This window comes from Cinclus cinclus, chromosome 13 (genome assembly GCF_963662255.1).
Source record: "Cinclus cinclus chromosome 13, bCinCin1.1, whole genome shotgun sequence".
In the NCBI taxonomy this organism is placed as follows: domain Eukaryota; kingdom Metazoa; phylum Chordata; class Aves; order Passeriformes; family Cinclidae; genus Cinclus; species Cinclus cinclus.
The window spans coordinates 11,048,213-11,074,383 of NC_085058.1; the positions used below are offsets into that span (position 1 = coordinate 11,048,213).

The 26,171-nt window shown below is 38.3% G+C and overlaps 2 protein-coding genes across 2 annotated transcripts; one reads left to right on the forward strand and one right to left on the reverse strand.

Annotated features, from left to right (window-relative positions):
• The first annotated feature begins 218 nt into the window (after positions 1 to 218).
• Positions 219 to 8,935, forward strand: SLC24A5 (solute carrier family 24 member 5). The gene is made up of 9 exons (XM_062501832.1): positions 219 to 312; positions 567 to 746; positions 2,022 to 2,105; positions 2,197 to 2,300; positions 2,619 to 2,719; positions 3,485 to 3,768; positions 4,699 to 4,905; positions 7,647 to 7,748; positions 8,297 to 8,935. The coding sequence occupies exons 1-9, from the start codon at positions 219 to 221 to the stop codon at positions 8,617 to 8,619; spliced, it is 1,479 nt and encodes a 492-aa protein (XP_062357816.1). The 3' UTR covers positions 8,620 to 8,935.
• MYEF2 (myelin expression factor 2) lies at positions 8,632 to 26,143 on the reverse strand. Its single transcript, XM_062501831.1, has 17 exons — positions 25,947 to 26,143; positions 21,206 to 21,435; positions 19,944 to 19,996; positions 18,680 to 18,687; positions 18,470 to 18,563; positions 17,400 to 17,594; positions 16,604 to 16,757; positions 16,144 to 16,193; positions 15,994 to 16,057; positions 15,750 to 15,851; positions 15,495 to 15,545; positions 15,351 to 15,419; positions 14,973 to 15,071; positions 12,815 to 12,886; positions 11,418 to 11,620; positions 11,256 to 11,307; positions 8,632 to 9,500 (listed from the first exon to the last, which is right to left on the reverse strand). The coding sequence occupies exons 1-17, from the start codon at positions 26,141 to 26,143 to the stop codon at positions 9,337 to 9,339; spliced, it is 1,857 nt and encodes a 618-aa protein (XP_062357815.1). The 3' UTR covers positions 8,632 to 9,336.
• Positions 26,144 to 26,171: the final 28 nt, after the last annotated feature.

The window sequence follows — 26,171 nt, forward strand, 5'->3', positions numbered from 1 at the left end:
TGCGGGTCGGGGCGGGCCCCTGAGGGGCGGTGGAGGAGGGCGGGGAGGGCGCGGCTCCGTGTGACGGTCGCGCCCCTCGCCGCCTGCCGCGCTCTTGGAGCCGCTGCTCCTTCTCGGAGGATCTGTCCCTCGCTCTCCGAGGATCTGTCCCCCGCTCTCCGGGGATCTGTCCCCCGCTCTCCGGGGATCTGTCCCCCGCTCTCGGAGCGGGACGGGCGATGCGGGCGGGCGCGCGGCGGCGCGCGGCGCTGGTGGTGCTGGCGGCGCTCGCGGCCTGGGGAGCGCGGGGACAGCGGCCCCGGGACCCCGCGGGTACGGGGACACCGGGGAGGGGACCGGGGACACCGGGAGGGGACCGAGAGGGGGCCGGGGACACCGGGGAGAGGACCGAGGTCCGCGCGAGCGCCGCACAGCCCGTCCCGCAGGCGCCTCTCCCGCCGCAGGTGTGCAGCGCTGCTCGCTGTGCTAGAGAGCGAAATCCACCGGAGCTCGAATCCGCAGACGTCCCGCGGCCTGAGGAGTGGGAAGGTGTCAGGATGTGTAACACTTTTGCCCTCAATTTTCAGAAAACGGGACGCGTTGCGTCCTCTCGTCTTCATCGGAGTTTCCTGAAGGATTTTTCACACCGCAGGAGAGGAAGGATGGAGGAATCGTTATTTACTTCATAATTATACTGTACATGTTTTTGGCCGTGTCCATTGTGTGTGATGATTACTTCCTACCTTCCCTAGAGATCATCAGTGAATGTAAGTGACAACCTGATCTTTTTCCTGTAAAACCGAGTAGCTTGGCATAAAACTTTCTCTTTTAAAAAGCTTCGTTAGAGTGCTCTGAAAGCTGAAAGTTTTATTATCCATGCGCAAACATGTCCATACATTTAATTTGATACACTGGATCAATATCTTATTGAAAAAAACCTAGTGATTGCACTGCAATTCATTCATTTAATATTTGCTTTCTTTCTGCCTGGAGGAAAATCTTAGGAATCCTCAGTATGAACTAAACTGACAATGTTATTTTGAGGTGCACAGTACTATGTCCAGGTAACTGCTAGTAAAAGAAAATTAAAAAAAAAAAAAAAGAGAGGAATGGTGATGTGTGAAACCAAAATTCTTCCTAGGGCTTTTCTTTTAAAGTAGTGAACAAGTGTCAGGATGAACTACTGCTAACATATTAAAGGTATGACACAGGAGGGAGAGGAGTTCTATGGTTACCACAGTTCTAAGAAATCTAATCAACCTGCAACAATTCCCCTGGCTTCAGCAGACCACTGAAGTAAAGAGATGGTCTTGGCAGGGAGCTCAGCTTTTCACTGCCAAGAATTAACAAAATTCCCTAGGGAAACTCATCCCTGAACTGGAAAACGCTCTCCAAATCAGAACACTTACAGCAAATGTAAGTTTAAACACTGCCATAAGAGCTGATGTTTTGTTTATTGATGATAAATAAGCATTTGTCAGACTTTTGCCATGGCCAGCCATATGTCCCTGTACTTTGTGTGCAGGACTTGACCCACAGAGTGAGTTACATTTCAGAAAGTCAATTTGCCAGAAAAAAATCTTGTTTCTCTTAACCAAGACACAGACTCTTATACTGTCTATACAAAATGAAAATTTGATTTTAAGATCACAGCACTGGTTTTAATTTAACTAATGTTTCTGGTATGTGAAGACACGGTAGTGGATTCCCTGGAAGACAGAGTTGATATGGATCATACAACCATACCATACTACAGTCCATGGAATTTCTCCACAATTACTACCAAGAGGAAACATAGTTAAATCCTGCATACAAATGCTGATTTTACATGAGATTTAAACTAATTTCTGCAATGAAGTTAGAAATAAACTAGTCCAGTAGATCAGGCTAATTTTCAGTATATGAATCTCCCATAAATGCATTGATTGTATGAAAATAAACTATTCTATCAAAATGTATTAGTAGCTAAAATTTTATATTAATGAGAGTAAAGGCTACAGAATATCAATTTCTTTAAGCAATTCTTTTTGTTCTATCCTCAGGCCTTGGCCTCTCACAGGATGTTGCTGGAGCAACTTTTATGGCTGCTGGAAGCTCTGCTCCAGAGCTTGTCACTGCTTTTCTAGGTAAGAGATGTGTTTTGACTCCTTATAACTTAAGAGTTCTTTTCCTTGCATGCCAAACTGAAACATACCAGAGAGTCATTTTTCCTTACAGGAGCTTTTGTGACAAAGGGAGATATCGGGGTCAGCACCATCCTTGGATCAGCAATATATAATCTTCTTGGTATTTCTGCAGCTTGTGGGCTGTTTTCAAGTGTGGTATGTATCAACTTTGATAGTTCTGCTCCTAGGCACCAAATAGATATTCTTTCTCATTTGCCAACAAAAGCCAAGAGAGACTTAACTATGACAACTGCCAAGTTTATTATTTAGTAGCAAAACCAGCATGTAATCAGTTTTAAGATAACTTGCTATGAAAGTTTTTAAAAACACTAACTTGTTAAATATCATACTTAAGTCATTCCTAAGAATCTTTAATTTTTACATAATATAGAAACAACATATTGATGCAGCATTTACAGCACTTAGTGAAAGTATTACAGAGAGGTTTAAGAAAAGTACATGACTGATCTGCAGGTTTCGAGGCTATCCTGTTGGCCGCTGTTCAGAGACTGTCTGGCTTATACCATCAGTGCAGCAGCAGTCCTTGTGATGATATCTGACAACAGAATTTACTGGTAAGAGCACAAGTAGTGTTGAATTCCTGTTGACTGGAGATCTGTGAAACACTGTTTTGAAAAACAAATGAAAATCCCCAAGCCCCAAACTTCCAGTAGCCTGAACTGCCATTCACTAACAGAAATAAACATCCTGTTGGCTTTAAAAAACTTAAAAAGTCACAATGCTTGTAAATATTGTTACCTAAACATTCAAACTCTGCATATTTATGAAGTTTGATCTGCATAGGTTTGTCTGCACAGACTTCACAATTTCCATCATAACTGTTCTGACATAGCAATTAGTGTTCAGCATTTACTCCTTTTGAGCCTTTCCTTTCATAGCAGCATTGTTCAGAAAAACATTTGTCTGCCAGAAGATCATGAGTTTCTGATGTTTTAACTCTTCCATCAACACTGAAACTCCTGTTACTTCAACAAGACAGTCAGGTCCAGCATTAAGTCTCTTGAAGTTTATAATTTAAGCATCACATGAAGACTCAGTTTTGCAAACATCAGGAAAATGTTCAATCAGTAAGATCCCCTGAAAAAAAACATGCAGCTATACAATACACAAACAAGATTCTGCAGGGGAGGGGAGTTAATCGAACTGCTGAAAGACATGGGGACACTCACAAACTTCCACGACAGTAGCCATACAACTGCAAATAGATGCTTTTGTGTGTTCTCCATTTGCTATTCATGCAAATTTTCTCTCTCTCTCCTTATGCAAACAATTCGGTTCTTTTATACTACATTTTATATAAAACTTGTTTTTCATTCTAGGTATGAAAGTGCATCCCTATTATTGATATATGGGTGTTATATTCTGGTGCTATGTTTTGACATTAAAATCAACCAATACCTCATGAAAAAGTTCAGTCCCTGCTGTACGTGTTTTACAAAAGCTATGGAGGAGAATGCAGAGCAGCAGCCACTGGTTGGATGGAGGGATGAGAGTGGACCTCTAATTCGTCAACAGTCAAGAACAGACAGTGGAATTTTTCAAGATGAGCTGGACTACTCTCAACTTTCAACAAGCTTACACGGGCTCGATGAAATATCTGAAGGTATAGGTATTAACAGCTGTCTCTAGCACTCCACATGCCTATCTGCATCAGTTCTGATCAAGAGTAGATTCTCAGATAGTATTAAGATTTTGCTCACAAAAGAAATCCAGCCTAGTATTTAAGTAGATTGTTATTCTAACCTGTAATATAACACTGAGCAGAATCAGAGTGATTGTTTTCATATGAAGTTAGTTCCTAGAGGAATGCAAGGATAGCTGCTCATTTGTGTCATAGTAGAACTTCTGTCTTTGTTGTGTGTGTTTGAAACTTTTCAGCAACACTGCTTGTAAAATGCATTGTCACCTGGAAGCCACAGGGGTACTGCATTAATATACACTATTTCATTATGACAGTGGCAGGTTCATAGCCCAAAATATGCATAATATCAGAAGGGATAGTGATGTGGCCACAGGTCGTGTTTCCTCTTAGGCAAAAAACAGTAGTTGGTACTTACTCTTGGTAAATGTTATGGGTAAACCCTTATAAAGAAATTCAATTTTCATCCACCTTATTTCTCCCCTGGTGATGTAATAAAAAACATTTTAATCATAGAATACTGGGTTGGAAAGAGATCTCAAGGATCATCCTGAGAAAGGTCCAACCTTTCCTGGCAAAAGCAGGGTCCCAGATGGGCCAGCAGCTGTTCAGCTGAATCTTAGAAGTGTCCAGCACTGGGGAATCACCACTTCCTGGGGAGATTATTTTACTAGTGATTATTCTCACTGTGAATAAATGTTGTGTACAAGCAGAATCTCCCCGGGAGTAATTTCAGAATTTTGTCCAGAGAGATGTAGATACTACAACTGAAACTTGAGAAAGAAGTATTTGCACCTTTTTTCAGTATTCTCACAAGTAGAGGACAGTAATATACTGTATGCTATGGATTCAAACTTAATGCTACAAATTAAAAATTACTTCTTCTTCCAACAGATCATCCTAATGTCTTCACCATGCCTGAAGCAGACATGAAGAGAATTTTGTGGGTGTTATCCCTTCCTATTATCACACTACTCTATTTAACTATACCAGATTGCAGAAGACAGTTTTGGAGGAACTGGTTCATGGTGACATTTTTAATCTCAGCAGCATGGATTTCTGCAATAACTTATGTTCTTGTATGGATGGTAACAATAGCAGGTAGGTACCAAAAGTGGTGTTGCTATACCAGTCAAGAATCACTGAAAAGGTTGTGAGGTTTCCCTGTTGTGAGGGGAAAAAGTTGTGAGGTCCCTGGCAAGTCTCTGTTTAGCAACTCAGACTGTGATGTAAAAAAAGACCACACTAAAAAAACCAGAAACTTATGTCTGACTGCTTAGCTTGCCACCCTCTTCTATCCAATGACCCAACACTTTCGAGTTTAGCTGCTTCATGCTGCTTGCCACATGAATGAGAATTTCATGTAGCTACAAAAAACCCAGTCTGTTTTTAAAAACAGAATTTCACTTAACTGCTTCATTAAGCAAAACAACCAGACACACAGCAATAAACTTGTTATGCTGAAGGCTGACAAACATGAAATCCACTAAGACTGGAATCAGAGGTCAAAGCTTTTGGAAAACCGTAATTTCTACACCTGTGTTCTTCTTACACATTATAGTAAGAGATTTGGCATTAAATTAACTGCAAAAAAACTTCTCAAATCTGTTTATTAAACATTCTCGAAGTGTGTTATGTGGACCTCTTAAAAATCTGCATCATAAAGTGGGGCAGTAAAAGGACTGCATTTAAGTGAGAGAAGGGGTATAAACTTGTATGTAAAAAACCTTCTCCTAAAAGTACTTTGAGGTATTAAAGGTCTCCTCATTTCATTGTTTCTCCAGTCAGCTCGAAAGACATCCAGTTTTTAAGAACAAGCAGAAAACAAAACTAAAACTCTACAGTAAAGTTTTTCAAAGCTTGCCATTTTCACATTATAGCTCACTAATCCTACTCAAGTATTCTACTAGTTCAGATATGAATAACTCCTTGTTCAGTGCAGAAACAGACCTACACATTCAGAAAACCCTTGAGAAATTACTAGTAGATCACTGGACATTATACCCACCATGTAAACCCCTTCATTAAATAATTTTCCACTTGTACCTAAAGAGGAAGGGTTCAATGTCTGGATGCTAGAAGCCTTTGAAACATGATTCAAGTCAACATTATTGCTGTTCTACAAGACAAAGCATTAATTAATTTGAAATGATTCAGTGTTCAGATTCAAGAGTCATTTCAGGTAGTACTGGGGTCTTTGGCCCACTACTTCTAGGTAAATTATATTCTATTTACATGTTAAAACACTACAAGTTAAACACACAATATATTCAAGTTCAGGCTCTCATGAAGGTTGACTCAAAGGTTCTATCATTGCATAATCAGCTGATCAGAATGTCACAAAGGTATCATAGCTGGGCACTAAACTGGGATGGTCAAGAACAAACTTAACTTAGAACATCTTTCTGTTGCTGGCAAAGAAAATTTAACTACTTATAGCAACACATCACTACTGATACACAAAATTAGCAAAAGCCTAGAAAAATAAGACTATTCTGTCTTGATGGTCAGTTGCCAGAAAAAAAAATATACTGCTACACATTAAATAGAAGATAAATCTATCTAAGAAAAAGAAAAAATAGTTTCTCCTGAGTTTATATTCTGTCTTATAACCTTCAGAGGGCAAGGAAACTAATGTTGGGTACGTAAGGCTGGTTCATTCATATTTCACCTTGGTCTGAACCATTATTTTCCAGCCTGGATGGTTTGTAAAAGCTGATTTGTTGGTCCCTCATCCTACAAATCTATTAGAAGTGATGGAAGGACAAAGAGAGTACAAATTCTGCAACGGGATCATGTTAGTCCCTCTGAAACCAACAAACAGTTTCAAACATAAATTTATGGGGCTGCTCTAAACTAAGATGGTAAGTAATAGACAAGCATTGCTGACCTAGCTTAGCATACTGCTTATTATTTAAACGAAATTGCTCTTATTAAATGTGTCAAAATATTTCAAGTAAGAACTCAGATTTCAACAGTAAAAAAATTAAGATACATTTTAGTGAACAAAAGTGTAAGAAAAATTAATTACTTCATAGCTTGACTAGAGGTATCAAATACTTCAGCATAATGATGCTTCTGAATGGTTCAACTGCTAAAACAGTTTTGAAGAATCCCTGTATTTTAAGTTAGAGATTAATATGGTTACAGGACATTTGGGGCTAAGAAAAATAGAGATTAGGCAAAAATAAGATCACCTTCTAGTAACAGGTTTTTTTTTGTTGTTTTTTTTAATTCAAACAAGTATTTCTCTAAAGGTACTCACACTTCTATGGGGTTACTTGTACTTACAAGTCATATAAAAACTCTGCATGTTGGTTCTTCCAAATCACTTTCTAATTGGAGTGAAATGGTAAACATATGTAGTTGAAGACAGTATTCTCATATCTTAATGACTGTCTTCCCCAAGAAGATTCATGTGCTTTTCCCCCACCCCCTGAGGGGATTAAAAAGAATGATTTTAAGTTATTGCTTCGTGAGACTTTTGAACACTAACAAGGAGATGCCCAAAACTGTAAGAGAGACTATAGTATTTTCTAGAAGTTGAGGGGGGAAAAAGTAGTTATTTGTTAGATATTTTTGCTTTATCTGCAAGAAAAGAATCCTAATTGCTATTCTCTTGACCACTTCAGACTCGAAGAACATGGAAGGGTTATTTGTTGTTCCTCTTTAACTGCTTTGTGGACCAGTCACCTCACATTTAGTTAAGTTAGCTGACACATTCCATTTGAAATTACTCTATGATTACTGATTCTTTCTCCAGCAAAGTCCAAAGCAGTTTCTCTGGATGAGCCCTAACTAAAACCACACTTGCATTTTCTACCATTATTTCTCAACTGCAGGTGAAACACTGGGAATCCCAGAGTCAGTAATGGGTCTCACATTACTTGCAGCAGGAACAAGTGTACCAGATACAGTTGCAAGTGTGCTGGTTGCTCGAAAAGGTAAAGATTTTAGTATTAGGTTCATGCCAATGGATATGCTTAAAAGGTACTACAAAAAGAAGTAATTCTAGTCAACATATTGATAAATTCAATGAGTAACCTCAAAATGTGTGCTCCAGATTCTAGAGCTTAAGTTTACTAAAAATAAATATATAGCTTACCTGAAAAAGCCGTGGCTCAGACATTTAAAAACTTCTCAGAGTATCTCAGAGAAGTATTCTAGATTGGTTTATTTGTTGTTGATTAAGTATTAAGAGTTTTACTGCAGAACACAACTGTAGGTCTCAGTAATTTAAACGTAACTGGACTTTATAGTAGCCTGTCTAGCTTAATTTTAAGTGCAATTGTGCAGATGCTGGTGATTTAGGGAGACTTTTTATGGTTGTGGTACCCATGTTCTCTAGAATCTTGACTATAGTTCTTCTGATGAAAAATCTGAAAAGGGTGCTCTGTGAGAAACTGAGGACTGGCAGTCTGTTCCTCCAAAACAGTTTGGCAATTTCATGCAATACAATTAAGCCAAATTATTTGTATTTCTTCTTTTACAGGAAATGGAGATATGGCTATGTCTAACATTGTCGGATCCAATGTATTTGATATGCTCTGTTTGGGAATACCCTGGTTTATAAAAACTGCCTTCATAAATACATCAGGACCCATAGAAGTGAACAGCAGTGGTCTGACATACACAGCCATTTCTCTTATCTGTTCTGTTGGTTTTATTTTTCTGGCAGTTCACCTGAATGGCTGGAAAATAGATAAAAAATTGGGAACAATTTGTCTTGTCCTGTACTTAGTATTTACTGTATTATCAATTTTATATGAACTTGGCATCATAGGAAACAATCCTACAAGGGTCTGTGGTAACTAGTTTAATCAGTGATTATGCTGATGAAAAAAATAAAAGCAGGAGAAAACAATCAGTTTCTTCATTTAGTCAAAATAAAATTTAAAAAACCAACTCCAAACTCCCATTGGGCTCTAAATCTTATATACAGAACTAAGTCATGTCATTGAAGTAATATTAAGTAAAACAAAAACATCACAGCCTATTGGAGCCCTTTCTTTTAGAGTCAAGAATTACAGTATGACTACAACGCACATATAAAACCAAAATTCTGAAAAAGACATCTACTTTTTACATTACAATGTTGATACACACTGGAGGGAAAAAAAAAATCAGAAAACACTAAATAAATCCCACTATGCAATCTGGAGATTAACAGAGAAAATGGCTTATTTTATTAAAAACAGTATAACCATTCATTTAAACTGAATGACTAGAGACACTTGGCCTAATTTTCCAAAGGCACTGAGCATCCAAAGAATCCACGGTCTATAGGGACCTGCAGGTGTTCAGCGCCTCTAAAAAAACAACAAAAATCAGGCAAATTGTCTTTAAAAACCAAACATAGTAAGATTCAGTTAACAAGAATCACAGTATATTAAACACTATACTGTTAAAGGCTGGTGGGATTTAAAAGTTCCTTTTTACAGCTTTTGTAAGCATACAATGTTACTAAAAATGACTTACTAAGATAGAGAAGCTAAACAGACATAGGAATGTTCCTGAACACACAGTTTTAAATTATGCATTGCGATCCAAGCGGACATCAATTTCTCTGCCACTGATTTTTATGCCGTTCATTATCCTACAGGCCTTTTCAGCAGATTCTGGTGAGTCAAATCTGACTGTTCCACAGCCCTTTGATTTTCCATTCTCCATTTTTATTTCTGCAAACATTACATGACCTGAATAAATAAGTTAAACAGCGGTTATTTCAATTCCTCAGTGTACTAACAACTTAACTCAAAAGTGATAAAAAACATTTCTAAGTATAATCTAGGGGAACATATTAAATTGGCACTTTCAGACTGATGGTACATTCACTCATTCAGGCAAGGTGACACAGAACAAAACAGCAGGAAAGGGTCCAAATCGAGATCCTCTATCTTGAATCTTTCCTGAAGTATGCCTGTATTTGATCTCAAGTTTGAAACAAAGTGCCCTGTAAGACTCAGGGAAAGGTTTGTGTTTCATACTGACAGAAGTGTGAGCATTAATCATTATTAACCAAACTGCAACTTCATCCAGTCCACACACTGATCACAAAAACATACCAAGCAATAGTCACAATCAGGCAATTTTGTTAAGAAGCTGCAGAGCAATATTGAAGCCTTTAAAACAATAAAGTTACCAGGCTGGGAGCAGTGGAAGAGTAGCATGCACTATTCAATTCCTGCAGAGCTTCCTTGAGGTTGGGCATTCAACTCACAAGGAAATATTTTTATAAAGATGTCTTGGTTCCTCTGAAAATGTTTAGTTCCCTGGAGCTAATGAGTTTTTGCTTATGGTATGTTGTAGCACACCTTCCTGAGCCACCGAATGTCACTAGGAACAAAAAACTTTTCCCTGAAATACACAGCCTTTTATTTTTAAATATCATGTAAGACTAGCCTTTCACTGAAAGAAATTGAACACTGGGAAACAGTCTTTGTATTTCCTTACGATACTGACACAAACACAATCTGTTGCTTATAATTCTTAAAAGCAATTGAACACAATTACTACATCCACTAGTTCACAGAGATAATGGAAAAGAATTCTGAACTATCTGAGAGTGACACAGGAGGTTAAGACCTAATAAAAGAAAGAACCTGTTGGCTGTTGTGCTATATCCTCCATCAAAAAAACCAAAATATATCAGCAGCTTGTAATTTTTCACAGCTGAAATGCAAGGTCTAATTTATATCAAATTTATAAACAGCTGTATGATGATTTAGGCATCAGTAGTATGTTTTAAATTATTTATCTTTTCTGTCTGTCCAAAATAAGACGGCATCCTGTAATTCAGTTAAAGCTCTCCATTTTAAAAATGTGCTTTCACATTTTTATGACAAGAAAAACATCATGCATTTCTACACCCAAGCTTTATTTTTCACTTCTGTGAAAATACCAACTTTTCATTATTATATAAGAACGATTATTGATGTTTTCTTTCTTCTTTATTTCTTAAGATAAAGAGGAACATTACAGCCTGCAAATATGCTTATCAGGATCATCTATATGTATAAGAAAACCTGTAATGCTACAGTGGCAAAATTACTATGATTTGATGCTGCACCATTTCTGAAGTAATGCATGACCTGGACGGACGCAGGCTCCTGCACGTATTTACCTCATAGGAAACACCACATTATATACTTTTACTGGCCAGGGAATATGTGAAAAAAAAGAAAAATTTCAAATAGTAATTTTATTAATGGAATAGGTTAAAGTTTATAGCAAGTGAGCACTCAGAGCCAACATAGTCCATATTGTACCATGATCTTGTGTTCTGTCATGCCTAAGAAATACAACTCAAGAAAACTGGGTGAAATAAGAAGGATTAAGCTAGCCAGACTCTTCTTCAGAGTCAGACAACAGTCTTCCAGTTGTTGTCTAATAAACACCATGAAACACATGAAGTCCATGGAGATGAGCATGGGTAAGGTTCATATACATACCACATTGACTGAATTTCTCCTTCAGCTTCTGCCAGGTCAAGTCAAAAGGAAGCTAGAATAAAAAAGTATTATTGATAACCAAATATTACAATGAGAATAAGAGCATGCAATCAAGCATACACACAAAATACACATGTGGTTCCTATATACTTAATTGCTTACATTTCTCACAAATATCTGGTTGCCTTTAGAGCCTAATCTCTCTCTCATGCCACTTCCCATGGGGCCAGGCACAAATCCTCGATCAATGTCCATGTTCCTGTCCAGGCCTCCACCCATGGCTGGTCCCATTCGATCAAAACCGGAACCCATCCGATCCATTCCCATTCCTCCAGCCATATTGTTCATACCACCCATTCCACCACCTACACAGAGAAAGAAATGGAGGATAAAATAAAATCTCCTTTTAACAACTATTTGGTATAAAATAAAGTTCTTGTGTCAGAAGAATAACTTTATTAAAACTGCTGTAATAGAAAACATAACTTATACATGCACAGTGATTTATTGAGGAGCATGGCTAGTATTTTAAGAAGTATTACAAGATACAGAGTGTCAGTTCTAAAATAATAGTAAAACCAAACTGCATCAAACAATTAGTCATACCATCTAATGTAGCAAAATGTTGAACACAAGAATTCAGATTTAAAGTCTTGTTTAATTAATAAAAATATGATACCTTCTACCAAAAATATAAAATAAATAACTGTAGCAATACTTTGATACAGATAATTTGACCAGACACACTATTTTTTATTTGGCTTCCTGAATTTATATTCAGCTTTACTTAATGCAGCCATACCCACACCTAATTACAAAATCTTCTAGAGAAGGCTCTTTTTTTGCCAAGAACAGACATTACTGCAAGTACTGTAAAGAGCATGAACTTTCCTATGTGTCATGGTTTAAACCCCGATAAAAAGTACATGCATGGAATAAAATATACTGATTTATTTTATATAAGGAACTAAAAGCAACAGCACTCAAATACTATAATATTTCTGGATTCATAATTAATGTACAGTAAAACTATCAAGATCATTCATGAGGGACCCTTTAAGCATTATGCCTTCTAAGATTGACACTAGCAGGATATTAGTTTCTCATCTGCTCTAGCCTGAGAAACTCAAGAGAGTTGCTGCAATACAACCTCAGTATTGGAGCTTTGCACAAAGTTAAACTGAGTGATAATCTGAAATTCAAGGCTGATTTTTTATTTCAATGATGACAGATTACAGAGGTTCAGCTTCATAAAGGTTACTCAAATAACTGCCTTTTTTTCTGAAACACAAGTTTAGTTTAATCACTTCTCCCTCCAAACTAGTAGTTGAAACCATTCCAAATCTAAGATCAAGGGAAAGATGGTATTAGCTATTTCCGTCTGAACATTTACCTCAGTGAAACAGCTTTGAAAACTCAGACTTGTCACATGCAACAGAATTCTACTTCCATTAACAGCAAGACACTACACTACAGCAGGTTCCTCTGACACAAGTAGGTGTACATGGTATTGTTACATTGCCTATGCATTTGTGTTCTATTGAAACAAGTTAACCTACTCATTCCAGATCTTACTGGGCCCATGCTAGGTGCTCCCATTCCTCCTGCAAAAACACCAATCATTGCACCACCTAAACAGAGAAAAACAGTGAAGTGACATACACTGAAACCACCAATTAGTGAAAAAAACAAAGCACACACTAATGAAGTGCACTGATCTCAATGTTACCGGGCAATATTTTTCTGTAAGGGCACTAGTAAGTAAAATTAGTTTCTCCTTTTCTACTTTTAAGTAGAAGGATTTAAGCTACTCTGATTTCTCCCCTCTGACAGTCTGCCAGCAGCACAAACTTGGTAAAGCTAAATGGGCCATTTCCCACATTGGGAAGAACAACCTCAAAACTCAAGGCTTCATCTTATATGAACTTGACAGTATAAAAAGTCAACAATTCTGCTTCAAATAAAACATCCTCAATTCCACTCTGATACTACAGCCCAAACAAAGATGCCTTCCTTGATTTCAAGGTTTAATAAAACCAAATGCCTTCACAGTATTTCTTTTTAAGATAACATTAACCTAAATATTGCAACAAGAGTACATTAGGGCCTTCCCTGATCAAACACAGTATCTATTAAAAGTCCCTACAGTTTCCTTCCATTATTTCAGGTTAGGCTGGAAATCTCTAATCTTGGTTCTCAGGAAACTACTCAAATGGTCACATCACTGACAGATTATAAACAGAAGCTTGCTGGATCTACTGAATGAAAGACACCCACATCAATTTCTCACAGTGGCCATGTTCACAAATTTCTAACACAACGTGCTACCAGAAGACTCAGAAGCCTACTACTTGCAGAAACATTTATAACTGAAGTGGCCTAGCATTTTCACTCAGGAAACAGATGTTTATGCACGTAGCCAGAGTGAAAGCATACACTTCCTTTCTGTAACATTCATTCCAAGGCATTAAGACTAGCTCAAAGGATGAGCTTATGTTCTTACCACTTCTACACAATCAGTATCGTAGACAAGCACACAACAGTTACCCTTTGCTATGACTTGCCTCAACTAATTTTTTTTAAATTAAATAAATAAATAAACTTTTAGACCACATGAATCTTATGCTCTTAGCAGTTCTCTTTCAAGGAGGTGGATTAAGGGAATGGAGAAGTAAAAGAAACAGGGAAGAGGAATAACAGCTGTCTCCTATAATGCATTTTGTGTTCAGTTTTGGGGCCCTTACAACAAGGAGGACATATAGGTGCTGGAGTGTGTCCAGAAAAGGGCAACAAAGCTGATCAAGGCTCTGGAGCACAAGCCTTGTGAAGAATGGCTGAGGGTGCTGGGATGCTCAGCCTGGACAGGAGACTCAGGGAGGACCTTTCTGCTCTCTGCAACCACCTGAAAGGAGATTGCAGAGATATGAGGGTCAGTCTCTTCTACCAAGTAACAAGCAATAGAAGGAGAGGAAATGGCCTCAAGTTAAACCATGGAGGTTTAGCTTGGATGTTAGGAAAAAATGTTTCACAGGAAGAGTTGTCAACCATACAAACAGGCTGACCAACAAAGTGGTGGAGTCACCATCCCTAAAGGGATTTAAAACAAGTGTGCATATGGCTCTTGGTGACCTGGTTTAGTGGTGGACTTGGCAGTGTTGGGTTAAAGGTAGGACTCAGTGATCTTTTCCAACCTGAGGGATTCTGTGATTCATCCAGGTAACAGCAAAGTAACAAAGGGCAAGAAGGCTCTACTATTGAGCTCTTCCACACCTCTGAAGATGGAAAAGTAACTAATTTGAGGCACCCCCACTGCCAACAAAACATCATTTATAAACAAAATAATGCTGATTCAGTTACAGAAGAGGCCAATAAATACCCTTCTGAGCTATATGAGCTCAAAAGGCAGGACAAAAACTGAGGGCACCAAAATTCAACACTCCTATCCAATTGCTACCTAAAGATTTAATACACCACAAAATAAACAGTAAGAAGGTAAATGCTTTCCTTAAATAGCTATTCCATTTATATTTTAAAGAGGGGGGAAAAAGCCTTCCACACCTCAACCTCTGTCTTAAGTGGTAACTCTAATGAACAATCAGATTACATCCTGACAGTAACAACTGGGGGAGAAGACACAGAAGATGGAAACCAGGTCTCCTCTTCTTCTAGCAAAATTATTCCAGTACTATGTCATAGAAAATTTAACAGTTACCATACCCATCCTTCCAAAAGACTCTCCAAAACCACGGTTCAATGCCATGTCACCACGACCAAATTCTCTTTCCATGTTTGCTCCCATTCCACCACGGAACATTTCTGTAAAGAACAAAGCAAAAAAAAATAGGAATATTCTGTTAATTACATCTAAGTTGATGCTCCTACAACACTTGTTTCACAGCTGCTTGTTTAAATAGAAATGAGTCTAATGCCAAGTCAGAGGCACCTATTACACACTCAACGCTCCTGCCAGTTCCTAGGCCTCCACTCATGCAACTACTTCATTTGAACTCATCTATATTACCCAGCCCTAAATGGAGAGTTTTAATAAATAAATATTGGCAAACTAGTAGGTGTACAGGAACGGTGTTCAACTACCTCCCATTCGGCTGACTCCAAATCCTCCCATGTTAGGCATTCCTTCCATTCCACGAAATCCAGGAAGTCCTGTAAAATAAGGAAAAGCATTTTCTATACAGTATTAAAATAAATATTTAATGCAAAAAACTTCATTGCACGTACCGCCTCCCATTCTACTCATTCCACCAAATCCTGGGCCGTCTATTCCCATACCTTTAAACCAAAAAGATAAACAACACTTAGTACACCCTAATGGATTTTTAAAAAGTCAGACAGAGTTAAAATCTCAAAAGCACGCTACACAAGGCTTGCTTTGTCAAAAGTCTGACATTTTTCCAAACACAGATAAGACAAATTTAAACTTTCAAATTTTTAAACTAGCTCTGCATAACTTAAAAATGAAGAACATGGATTTACCTCCTGGACCCATGCTCCCCATTCCACCACCCATGCTCAGCTGTGTTGCACTGATGGGTTGTCCACCTGGTCCAAGTCCCATACCAATGCCACCAAGACCACCTCAAAAACAAAAACGTATGATCAGAAGAGAGACTTTCCTCTGTATCACAGATCACAGTAAGCAAAACTATCACTAAACTGTGACAAAAAATGGATCACCATATACTAAGTGCAAGGAGTAGAAAACAGAGCGTGCACTCACGAGGTAATTGTGAGCTTTTGCTGTCCACAACACGGAAGTCTTCGTGAGGAACCGATTTGTCATCCTGAGAGAAAACAAGGATGTTATGCTATGATCCTTTCAATGTTTTGGCAGAGATATATAAAGTAGAAAGAAATGATAGCAACTTACCATTTTTACATGCATGGGTCTATCAAACAGGAATTGTCCATTGAACATTGCTGAAGAAATGCAAGTCAAGGCATCTTAAGAAGGCAATTTTAAGTGTTTTGAAGAACCAATGTAATAACTTCTCATATTTCTGTATAATTACTATGAATCAAGTCTTATCTTTCCTTACCTTATCTTCAGAAACCAAATTCAAGGGCCAGAAGATACAATACATGATGTTAGGTACATTAGTTTCACAATTGTCACACTGTCAGGTATTTTAATTTTGTTCAACATCATGAGGAACTTTTAGAATTTAGTAGCAAATTCAGTCATTGCAAATGTAATCTGCACAGTATTACACTCTGGTCCCTATATCATAGCTACAAGGCAAACAAACACCATTTGCAAAACTATGCATTGCAGAACCATTAAAGACTGATCAATATATGACCAATTATTTTTTCAAAACCAAGGATACATATTGCTTGAACAGCTTCAATTGCTTGTTCAAAGGTAACTGTTCCCATTCCTCTACTCTTGCCATCTTTATCTTCTTTGATGTCTGCACGCTTCACAGTTCCAGCAATGCTGAATACCTCCTTCAGTTTTTTCCAGCCAACTTTGAAGTCCAGCTTAAACACAAAAACCCATCAGTGATTTCACTGCACATCTCTGTTCTGCCATTACATGTGGAAGAGATTTTCTGCATTGCTGTTAACTCTTCATTAACAAAATGCTTGGTAACTGTAAATAGTTGAGATTTTGTAATATACAGACACTGCGTCTAAGTCCAAAAAGTCAACAAATTATTCTGTGTACATGTATTTTACTTTAATTAACATACTACCATTGGCTTGGTTCTTGAGAAGAGCAGCTGTAATTCCACAAGCCCTCATATAAATACAGTAGTCTTTTGTGCTAATAAAGTACTTGAACCACGGAATTTGTTGGAACTTTATTGTGTTAGTCTAAAGTAACTAGCAAGATAAACTGAAGTATATATTTAATAAAAAAAGAAATGCAATTGCAAATAGTGAAAAGATGTATAAAATATTTTTGAATCAACAGATGACTGCAACAATTAGAAGTGCACGTCAGTGTCAAGAGTTTATCTTTCCATGTCCAAAATCTGAACATACACCCAACATTTTCAATTGAATATACTAACTGTGAACTATTTGCAACCTCCTCTTTATATTAAAATTGAACTACAAGGTAGAAGATATCTTACAAAGATCAAACATTAAAGTTATAAAACACAGTTTTAAGCTTACATTGGCAACAAAAATCGTGGATCCAAGCCTGCCTGCTTGCAAATTACTGATAACCTCAGGAGGAATGTTTGGATTATTGAGAATAGAAGGTGGTAAATTCATCATTCCAGGTGCTGCATCAGGTCCATGTCCTCCTGGAAACTGCCCTCCTCCTCCCCGCTGCAGTGCCCTACGAGCATGCTCCCCTTCAGGATCCTGAAACGTGGGCACAGACAAAGCCACTTAACCATCAGCAACTGGACTGGCAACAAACAAATTGGTACTATTCGAAATTCTGCATAAACCCATCAAAATTATCAACTAAGAAATACACTTGTCCATGTCAGAGGGATTATGAACTGAATTAGCATGGAGACCTAATTCCCTCACCTCTAGAGGTGGGTCCTTTCAGATGAGGGTTGAAGCATATTGGCAAAGCACTTGTTGAGGAAGCGTGCACTGCCACTTCACATGCTGTACCTAGCCTATGGACAAGTAGAAAAGATTTCAAGCTAAAGGACTGTTAGCCTAGTACTTTCTTCCAAGAACTGAATTAATTTCATTAGGTGGTGGTTTTGTATTATTTATTAGTACCATTATTAAAACTATAACAGGACAGGAAGAACTGTATCAGATGCCATCATATACTACAGCAACACAATAGGAATGTTGACATTATTTCACTTTCCAGAGAGTACAACTTCTCTATTTCCAGCCCCAGTTTTGCACATATGTAGTGGTCTAATAATAAGCTCATTCTGTGTCATATTTTGAAGCAGGTAAACAATGTAAACATAGTATTACTTAGGTTGGAAAAGACCTGATGACACTAAGATAAGAGAATATGAAGTAAGTTGTTTTAACAAAAAACAGCATTAGATTAATTTCACTTTAGGACATACTTTTTGTCAGTTTACTTGGCATAGTATCCAACCTTCTGCAAGCCAACAGACAGTTCAGCCCATTAAGAAAATTTAAAAAAAAAGTGAAACTGAAATTACACATCTAAGATTCTCAAAATACTGTATGGTCATCTCAGGAGCTTTAGTATCTTCACTATTTCAAATTCAAAACAGCATCAGTAAACATACCTCTTTAATATTCAGGGGTCTTCCACTAAGATCATATTTGTTCATAGTGTCTAATGCCTTCTTAACAAATTCTTCATCTTTGAATTCAACCACACTTAGAAAGAGATCAAAACATTTAGAGTATTAAAATAAAGTTTAACACACCAAAACTAATAGAATGTTTGGACAGCAGTGTGCTTCTACACACATTAAAAAAAAAACCAAACTTACCCACAACCCTATATCCATGAGATTTGTCATCATATGTGAAGAGAAAACAAGCAAAAAAAAAAACAAGAAGTCAGTCAGCACATATGACAGAGCAATGAAGATTCCAGTTAAAGATCCCAGCTCACTGTTAAGTAACTATACAAGTTATTTTCAGCTTCAGAATTCATAAAGTATGCTCTTTAATGGTAGCCAATCTGAATTTCTCCTGCTTTCTCAGCATACATACCATTCAAATGCAAGAGAATACATTGTCTCTTACGCTCTTTGAGTCAAACCAGAATTGGAAAAATGCCACACAGATCCACATAAGGACAACTGGGAAGAGGAGGTGGGAGTGAAAGGGTGGAAAGAAAATAACCCCAAAACATAACCAAAAACCAATCAAGACACTAACTACAAAATTCAAATCTACCTACATCAAATACACCACTACAATGAAAAGGCAGTCTGCATACCTCTCCAGTACTACAGCATAAATTGAGAAATTGCCTTATAAGAAAATAACCTTATTGACTGCAACAGCATCCTTCTAATAAAGCAAAAAGTTGAGGATTTCTTTAAGTATAGCAAAGCTGACAGCATGTTTTAGTTTTAACAAGTATTAAAGAAAGTAATTTACAACAGTTGATACAACCTCGGTTAAGATTCAAACCTGCATTTCTCACGTTCCCTTCTGCAGGTTTGGAGCTGCTATTGGCCAAACTTTTGACTATTATTAAGAAGACAGAGGAGCTTTAACAATCTTCATTATTAGTGCCTCCTTGAAGGCACTCTGTTGGCTACCAACCATCTCCATCCATTTAGTTTTAAGAAAGTAAATACATTAAGCCAGTGCTTAAAAGTACCAACCCTGCAAAGCCGTGAAATCAGGCACTTCACCCAGTATATTCTTAGCTAACAGTTTATACTTATTGGCCCCAAGAAGAGCATACTACACTAACAAAATTTAAATAAAATGATTGATTTATTGAACATCCTTTATATGAAACAGATTTGTACCAAGACAAAAGGTGTTGGCTAAAAAGAAGAATTAAGTAAATGCCATTTGTTAACATTTACAGAAGTACTTTGTCCCTTACAACCAGCTAGTGTGAGTTGCATGAAGGTGTCAGACTACTTCTAATAGAGAATCCTCAAGGCTACCTTAATGAAAATCAGTGTAAAAATGAAACTTACTTTCCAATAACTGGTACAGGTATTATACAAAAATAAAACTGCTGAGGAACTTTTAAACCTCTAGCAGATTGTTGCCCACGGCACTTACCCTTGATTTTCCTTCAGCATCCTTAAACAGCTCCACGTATGTAACCTCACCAACTACATAAGACATACAAAGGGAAAATACCAAGAGACAATGCATTTAAACACCAGTATCTTTCTTTACTGTGCCCCTGTGCACAAGTCTACAGAGAATCACCTATTATTCACCAACAATCAAAACCAGACCAACATACCTCCTGTCAATGGCTATATAATTTAGCTAATTTTCAGAAATATGCAGCAGCCACATTCACAAAAGCTAAAAACAAACAACTATATTTAACCTAATTCATACTACAGATCATATTTTGGCCAGTATGATATAGTTGGTGAACAAAATCAGATATACATAGTCCCTTAACCTAACAAATGAAACGTCAACGTTCACTGAAAATTGTTACATTTATCATCCTACTCACAACACCTGTTTTAAGGTGACTTTCTACCTGAATATCTTCAATCAAAAGTTTGCCTTCAATAATAACCAAATTTACACATCAGATATTTCACAGCAAGCGACTCACTTTCTAAAGTACGAAGTTTAAGTAAATCAACCAATCAAATAGTCATGTCACCTTACAACAGATAAACCAGCAATTACAGAAGGGGGGTCTGGCATTTTTCACAGCCTAAAAGCCAAGTGTGCTTTGCATTACTTTTGAAGAATCAGTTTTTCAAGGAAAACACAGAACTAACTTTTTTCAAAATCCATATTTTATTATTATTTTACCCCAAAATTAAAATAACATTTTTGGGGTAGTCAGATTTACTCTATCAGAACTCCAACAATAGTAACAAGCTTTTAATAAAAAGCTCCAGACAAACAATCGTGGCAGTAGTGACAATGCAGACAAAGTTAATGCCACAGCCAGATTTCACCAAAGAAATACAAAACAACTTTTGAAAGACATCCCTTATTATTCAGGTTAACACACTTCATGTGTTGCTTAAATACAATAGCCCTTAGAGAAAAAAAAAATCTACAAGAACTACAACTAGACAAAACACAATCTCTTTAAGAACTCATGAGGTCATGCAAATACTCTCTACTGTCACACCAGAATGGCAGAAGATTGTGAGCACTTCTTTTACCCAGCCTACCCTGCAATGCAATTGTCTCAGATGAAAGAGGGGGAAGGGAGATAGATGTACCAAGTAAAGGCCAAACAAAAAAGTCAAATCAAATCTGTGTGGCTCAAAGGACACATCAGTTGCATTTAAGCCCTATCAGTTTCTGTGTGAGGTGTGTTACAAGGAATAAGTTACCTTTCTCTCTCATCAGGTCTTTAATAGCTTGCCATTTCATGTCATATGGGATGTTGCTAATAAAAACTCTATTGCGATTAACAGCCTTCTTGTCTCCAGAGCCTGCGTTCTTCTCCTTTGCATAGGGGTGGAATCTATTCTTGCTTCCAAGAGAAGGGATTGCCTTCGCTTTTGCAATGAATTTCTCTTTCACAGGTGCTTTCCCTTCTTTTGCTGTCTCATCATTATCCCTACATTAAAAAACAAAAATCCAAACAAAAACACTGTTAGTCTTCTGTTGGATCATTAGACTATACCACTTCCTACTTATATATATAACTGCATATTTCCTATGCTATTGGAATTCCCAGGATGTCAAATGCCACTTTTCAAATTAGGAAAAATAAATTCATGCTAGCAGAGTGATTGCAAAATATACTCTTCTATCAATAACAACAAAAAAAATTACAATATTAAGTAAAGAAAGTACACCTTACTAATTCACTTGCATTCCATTTCATAGAATCAGAATCCTAGAATGGTTTGGGTTGGAAGGGACCTTAAAGATCACCTAATTCCAAGCCCCCTGCCATGGGCAGGGACGTCTTTCACTGGATCACCTTACTCAGGTCTACCATCCAATGTTTAACCCTTCCAAGGATGGGGCATCCACAACTCTGGGCAACCTGTGCCAGCACATCCTGTCTGTCAAGACTCAGAAAGATGGAACTATGAAACTACTACAAAGACCAAAGCAGAAAGAGTGAAAAATCAGCTATAGTACCCATGCCTTGGTGCTTTGGTAATTTTCACATCTCACTTGGACAAGTTACAGGATATTCACCACAGAAGTGGGAGTAGAAACAGGCTAAGATTGAGAGCTGAAACATCTCAGGATGCTTCATTCAATGGAAAAATAATGTATCAAAATCAATTCCAATAGGTTTTCTATCAAATTATGTTTTATCTACCCCATAAATAATTTTATTCGCAATTTGTGCCAGATTACTGCTAGACAGAAATTAAAACTGAACTAAAAACAACAAATATTTTTTAAGGTTCACTGCTTAATACTACTAAAATTTGAAAATTTGCTAAATGCATAGGAAACGGTTGTATTAAGCCATGCTATGAATCTAAAACTAATTAAGGAACTAAGTATTATCCACTAAAAACAAAACAGACACCGGGCCCTCAATCTTTCAAAACTTCACCAACAGCACCAAAATGATCCTTTTAAAATATTCTTATATTTTAGATGAAAATGCAAGAAAATTTGGACTGCCTTCTCTTTTAAGGCAGTCCAAATCTCAACTTCAGTAAAACCATGCACTTTTAACAGAATTAGAAGAAATACCTGTAACTCTTCAGCACTCTTGACAGTGTTACTATCACAAGGTCACTTAGCATGCTGACAGAGGCTCAAAGTGCCTGAATTGTTACTTTTTATTTTAAAAGAGAACAGCTGAACTGAGAGAATCCACTGAATAAAGCCACACACATGCAATCCACTAAACAGATGCTACTTAGCATCTTTAACTACACATCACTATCTACTTAAAGAGAAGCTTAAAGTCCTTTTACAAGAAGTATTGTATTTTTAAAAGCCAGAATTAGCATATTGAGTTAGAACAATTAGAAGGTGATGTCCTACAGGACTGACAGAGGTGAATGATTTCGAACCCCTCTACTTAAATTACATCACTATCTTTACTATATTTCCCACATTTTAGAAGGCTTAGTTTTTATCTCATTTCGGCACTTCGGAAGGTTTCTGGCATTTCAGTTTTACAACCACAACATATGGCAAAACCAGTGATCTCGATTAAGAGACAAATTTTCAGCTCTCTGCATGGTTAACAGAACAGGAAGTGGCAGTCCTGTACTCAAAAGCACATGCAAGGAAATTTTCATGAAGCTAAATGTATTACCTACTCAAGCCTGGACACTTTTCAGGGAGGAGTACATTCAAATACATCCATATTTCTCCCATGACTTTTTCCCCAATTTTGAAATACTCATATGGTATTAACTTCATAGTCCTTGTGTTTACATGTGGATTAAGAGTGGATTAGCAACTTGGAAACGCATGGATACTCCCCTGGGGCAAGTATTTGTAAAATTTAAAACATCTCAAGTCAACAACATGTTATTTGGTTCAAGCATCCTCCAACGTCCCTCTGCATCATCCCTCCTCCACACTATCCTGTGACAACATTAATTCTTGTGTGGCTGTGTAATGAAGGGAACAGTGCAGGAACTGGAGGAATTCAGGAAAGCAAAGAGCAGAGTATCAGATCTTCCAGTCAGATCAGCTCCTTTCCAAACCAATTTCATTTGCAAATGCAAAACTCCCGCCCAACGAGACTCCTAGGAAAAATCTGAGTTCTTCCTTAAGTTTTAGGATTAGAGAAATGGATTCTCTTCAGCCTTTTAAGCTCTTTCCTGCTTAAAGGATTATGAAACAGCTCCTTGGTGCTCAATGCAGTGCACAGGATGAGACAGGTCTCCAAATATGGAATCCAGAGGCTCTGCAAGAACTGACTGTATAAATCAGTAAACAGCACAGAAGATACAAGCCTGGCATAAACTCTTAAATCTGGGAAACAAAGTGACATTGCACTTAGTCTGGGAATCACAGCCAGGCTACTGAAAACAGAGATTAATTAAAGAAACAATCCTTCTTGCAAAACTCATCTGCCAAAACCAACACAGGCCAGCGAACAGACCAGAGGCAGAGATTCTTTTACAACTCTTACCCTCCTCCTTGAATATTACAAATAATTTCAATCAAATAATACATTCAAAGCAATGTCACATTAGTCACCTACAGACCACAGAAAAGACAGACTGAGAAATTATGAACTGAAATTATGAATTTTCATACAGAAAAACCACTTGTATTTTCTAACCTTCACCTTTTGTATGAGCTATGCATTTCATACATTAAATTACTATTTGCCTGTGAAATCACAAACCATCACCATTCCTAGGACTGGAAAAAAGATATCTGCAATTAGTTCTTAAAAAAAAGTACATATGCTCATTGATTTAAAAGACCAATTAGACCTTTTGGAAAAGAAAAAGCTTTTGAACTTTCCATAAAATTTAGAAGACAAAAGACAAGCTTTCCACATGCAAAACTGGAACTCTAAAAACAATAAGCACAAGATATAACAACATGAAAGCCCTAATACTTGATTTTTTTAAGACAAACTTCTACTCCTCACAAGCGTGCACAATAAGATAAGCAGACAGAAATGAAAGAAGTTCACTACATGTGATTCCAAAGCACATGGATCACATTAGCTTTGTTGTGCTGATCAGTTCCACTACCCGATACAAAAAACTGAGGGATGTGTGCAAACTGAGCCGGGACTCCTCTCCAGTTTAATGAATGCTAAGCAAACCAGGTTAATGAAATACTCTTTTTAAAAATTATTTCACCTATAGACTAACAGCTTAATCCTTTGTACACCCCTTTGGGGGGAGATGAGAAACTGTATGTGGAAGAATAAGATTTGTATCTCTGTTACCAAGAAACCCCATTACTTTCAAACTTCGCATTGTGACTTTTACCATGCAGAATGACTGGGATTTTTCATTTGTTTGTGAGGTTTTGGAGGCAAAACAAGATATTGTTGACAGGAGGGATACAGAGGAAACACCTCATTTCAACAGCAGTGACATCAAAAGGCAATAAAATTTATATGCCTAAAAGGGGGAAAAGGGTGACAATCGTCCTGTGAAAATTCAATTCTAATCTGCACAGTTTGGTAGCTGAGGGCCAGACTAGGGGTTGGAAAACAAATCCACAAATTCTATTTTACAGTAAAGTGGAATTTATAGCTTCTAAGCTAAACTACATTTTACAGAGAGTCAAGTAACGGCATGAAGTACATCTTTATTCCTCCAGCTTTATATTGAAGATGATCCCACATGCATTTTTTTAAATACAACGGCATCAGAGCAGGGCTGCTCAGAACATGTCAAAACTTCACAGAGACCAATAGCTTTGATGTACTGTAACAGTAAGTCTACTGTAAATGTATTTTCCCTCCAAGATCTGAATTAGATTGGAAGATATTGAAATTCCAACGATGTGAGGCCAAAACCTAGTTAATGCACAGTGACAACCTTCAAAGCCGGATATCAAGAACAACCACGCACACAAAGTTATTCATGGTATTGTTCCAGAGAGCCGGTAGTTCCAGCTCCCTTACACTAAGTTCCTTTTAGACCTACTATACCAGGCACATTTTTACATACTCCGTGTATGAAAATGTTACAGTTTCCAAGAAAACTTCGTGCATGCATGTGCGGGGCTTGTTTTTAAAAAGTAAATTACTGTAGGGCTGTCTTACCATTCTCACGTAAACAAAGACTAGTTCAACGGCTTTACAAATTCCCGTTTCAGCACGAAGCGGAAACGTAAACGGCACCAGAAGCGATGCAGAACACTCCTGGAAGAGTATCCCGTGGGAACCGGTCCGCCGGGTACCAGAGCCCGGGGCTCGGAGCCCAGCCCAGCGGGGCCTGGCAGCGCGCACCCTCGCGGCCGCGGACCGAGAACCGCCACCTGCCCCGAGCCCAGGCCGCGGCCTCCCGGGGCGGGAGGGGCCCCCGCTGCCGCCACAGCCCCGGCCGTGCCCCGACCCCGCGGAGGAGGAGCCATGGGGGCGGGGGGGGGCCGGCCACCTCCTCCCGCCGCACCCCCCGGCCGCGCAGCCCCCGCCACCCTCCCGGCCCTGCCCTCACACACATTTTGACGCCATTTGCGCTGCCCGCGCCGCTACCGGGTGCCGCGGCCGCCGCCTCCTCATCCTGCGGCGGCTGTTGCGGCGTCTGTTGTTGCGGGGCCGGCTGCTGCTGTTGCTGCGGGGGCGGCTGTGGCGCCTGGCCGGCCGCCTCCTCGGCTCGGCGCGGCGCGGCCGCCTCCGCCCTGTCGCTCTCCGCCATCTCGTGCCGGGCCGCGGCCCAGCGACCG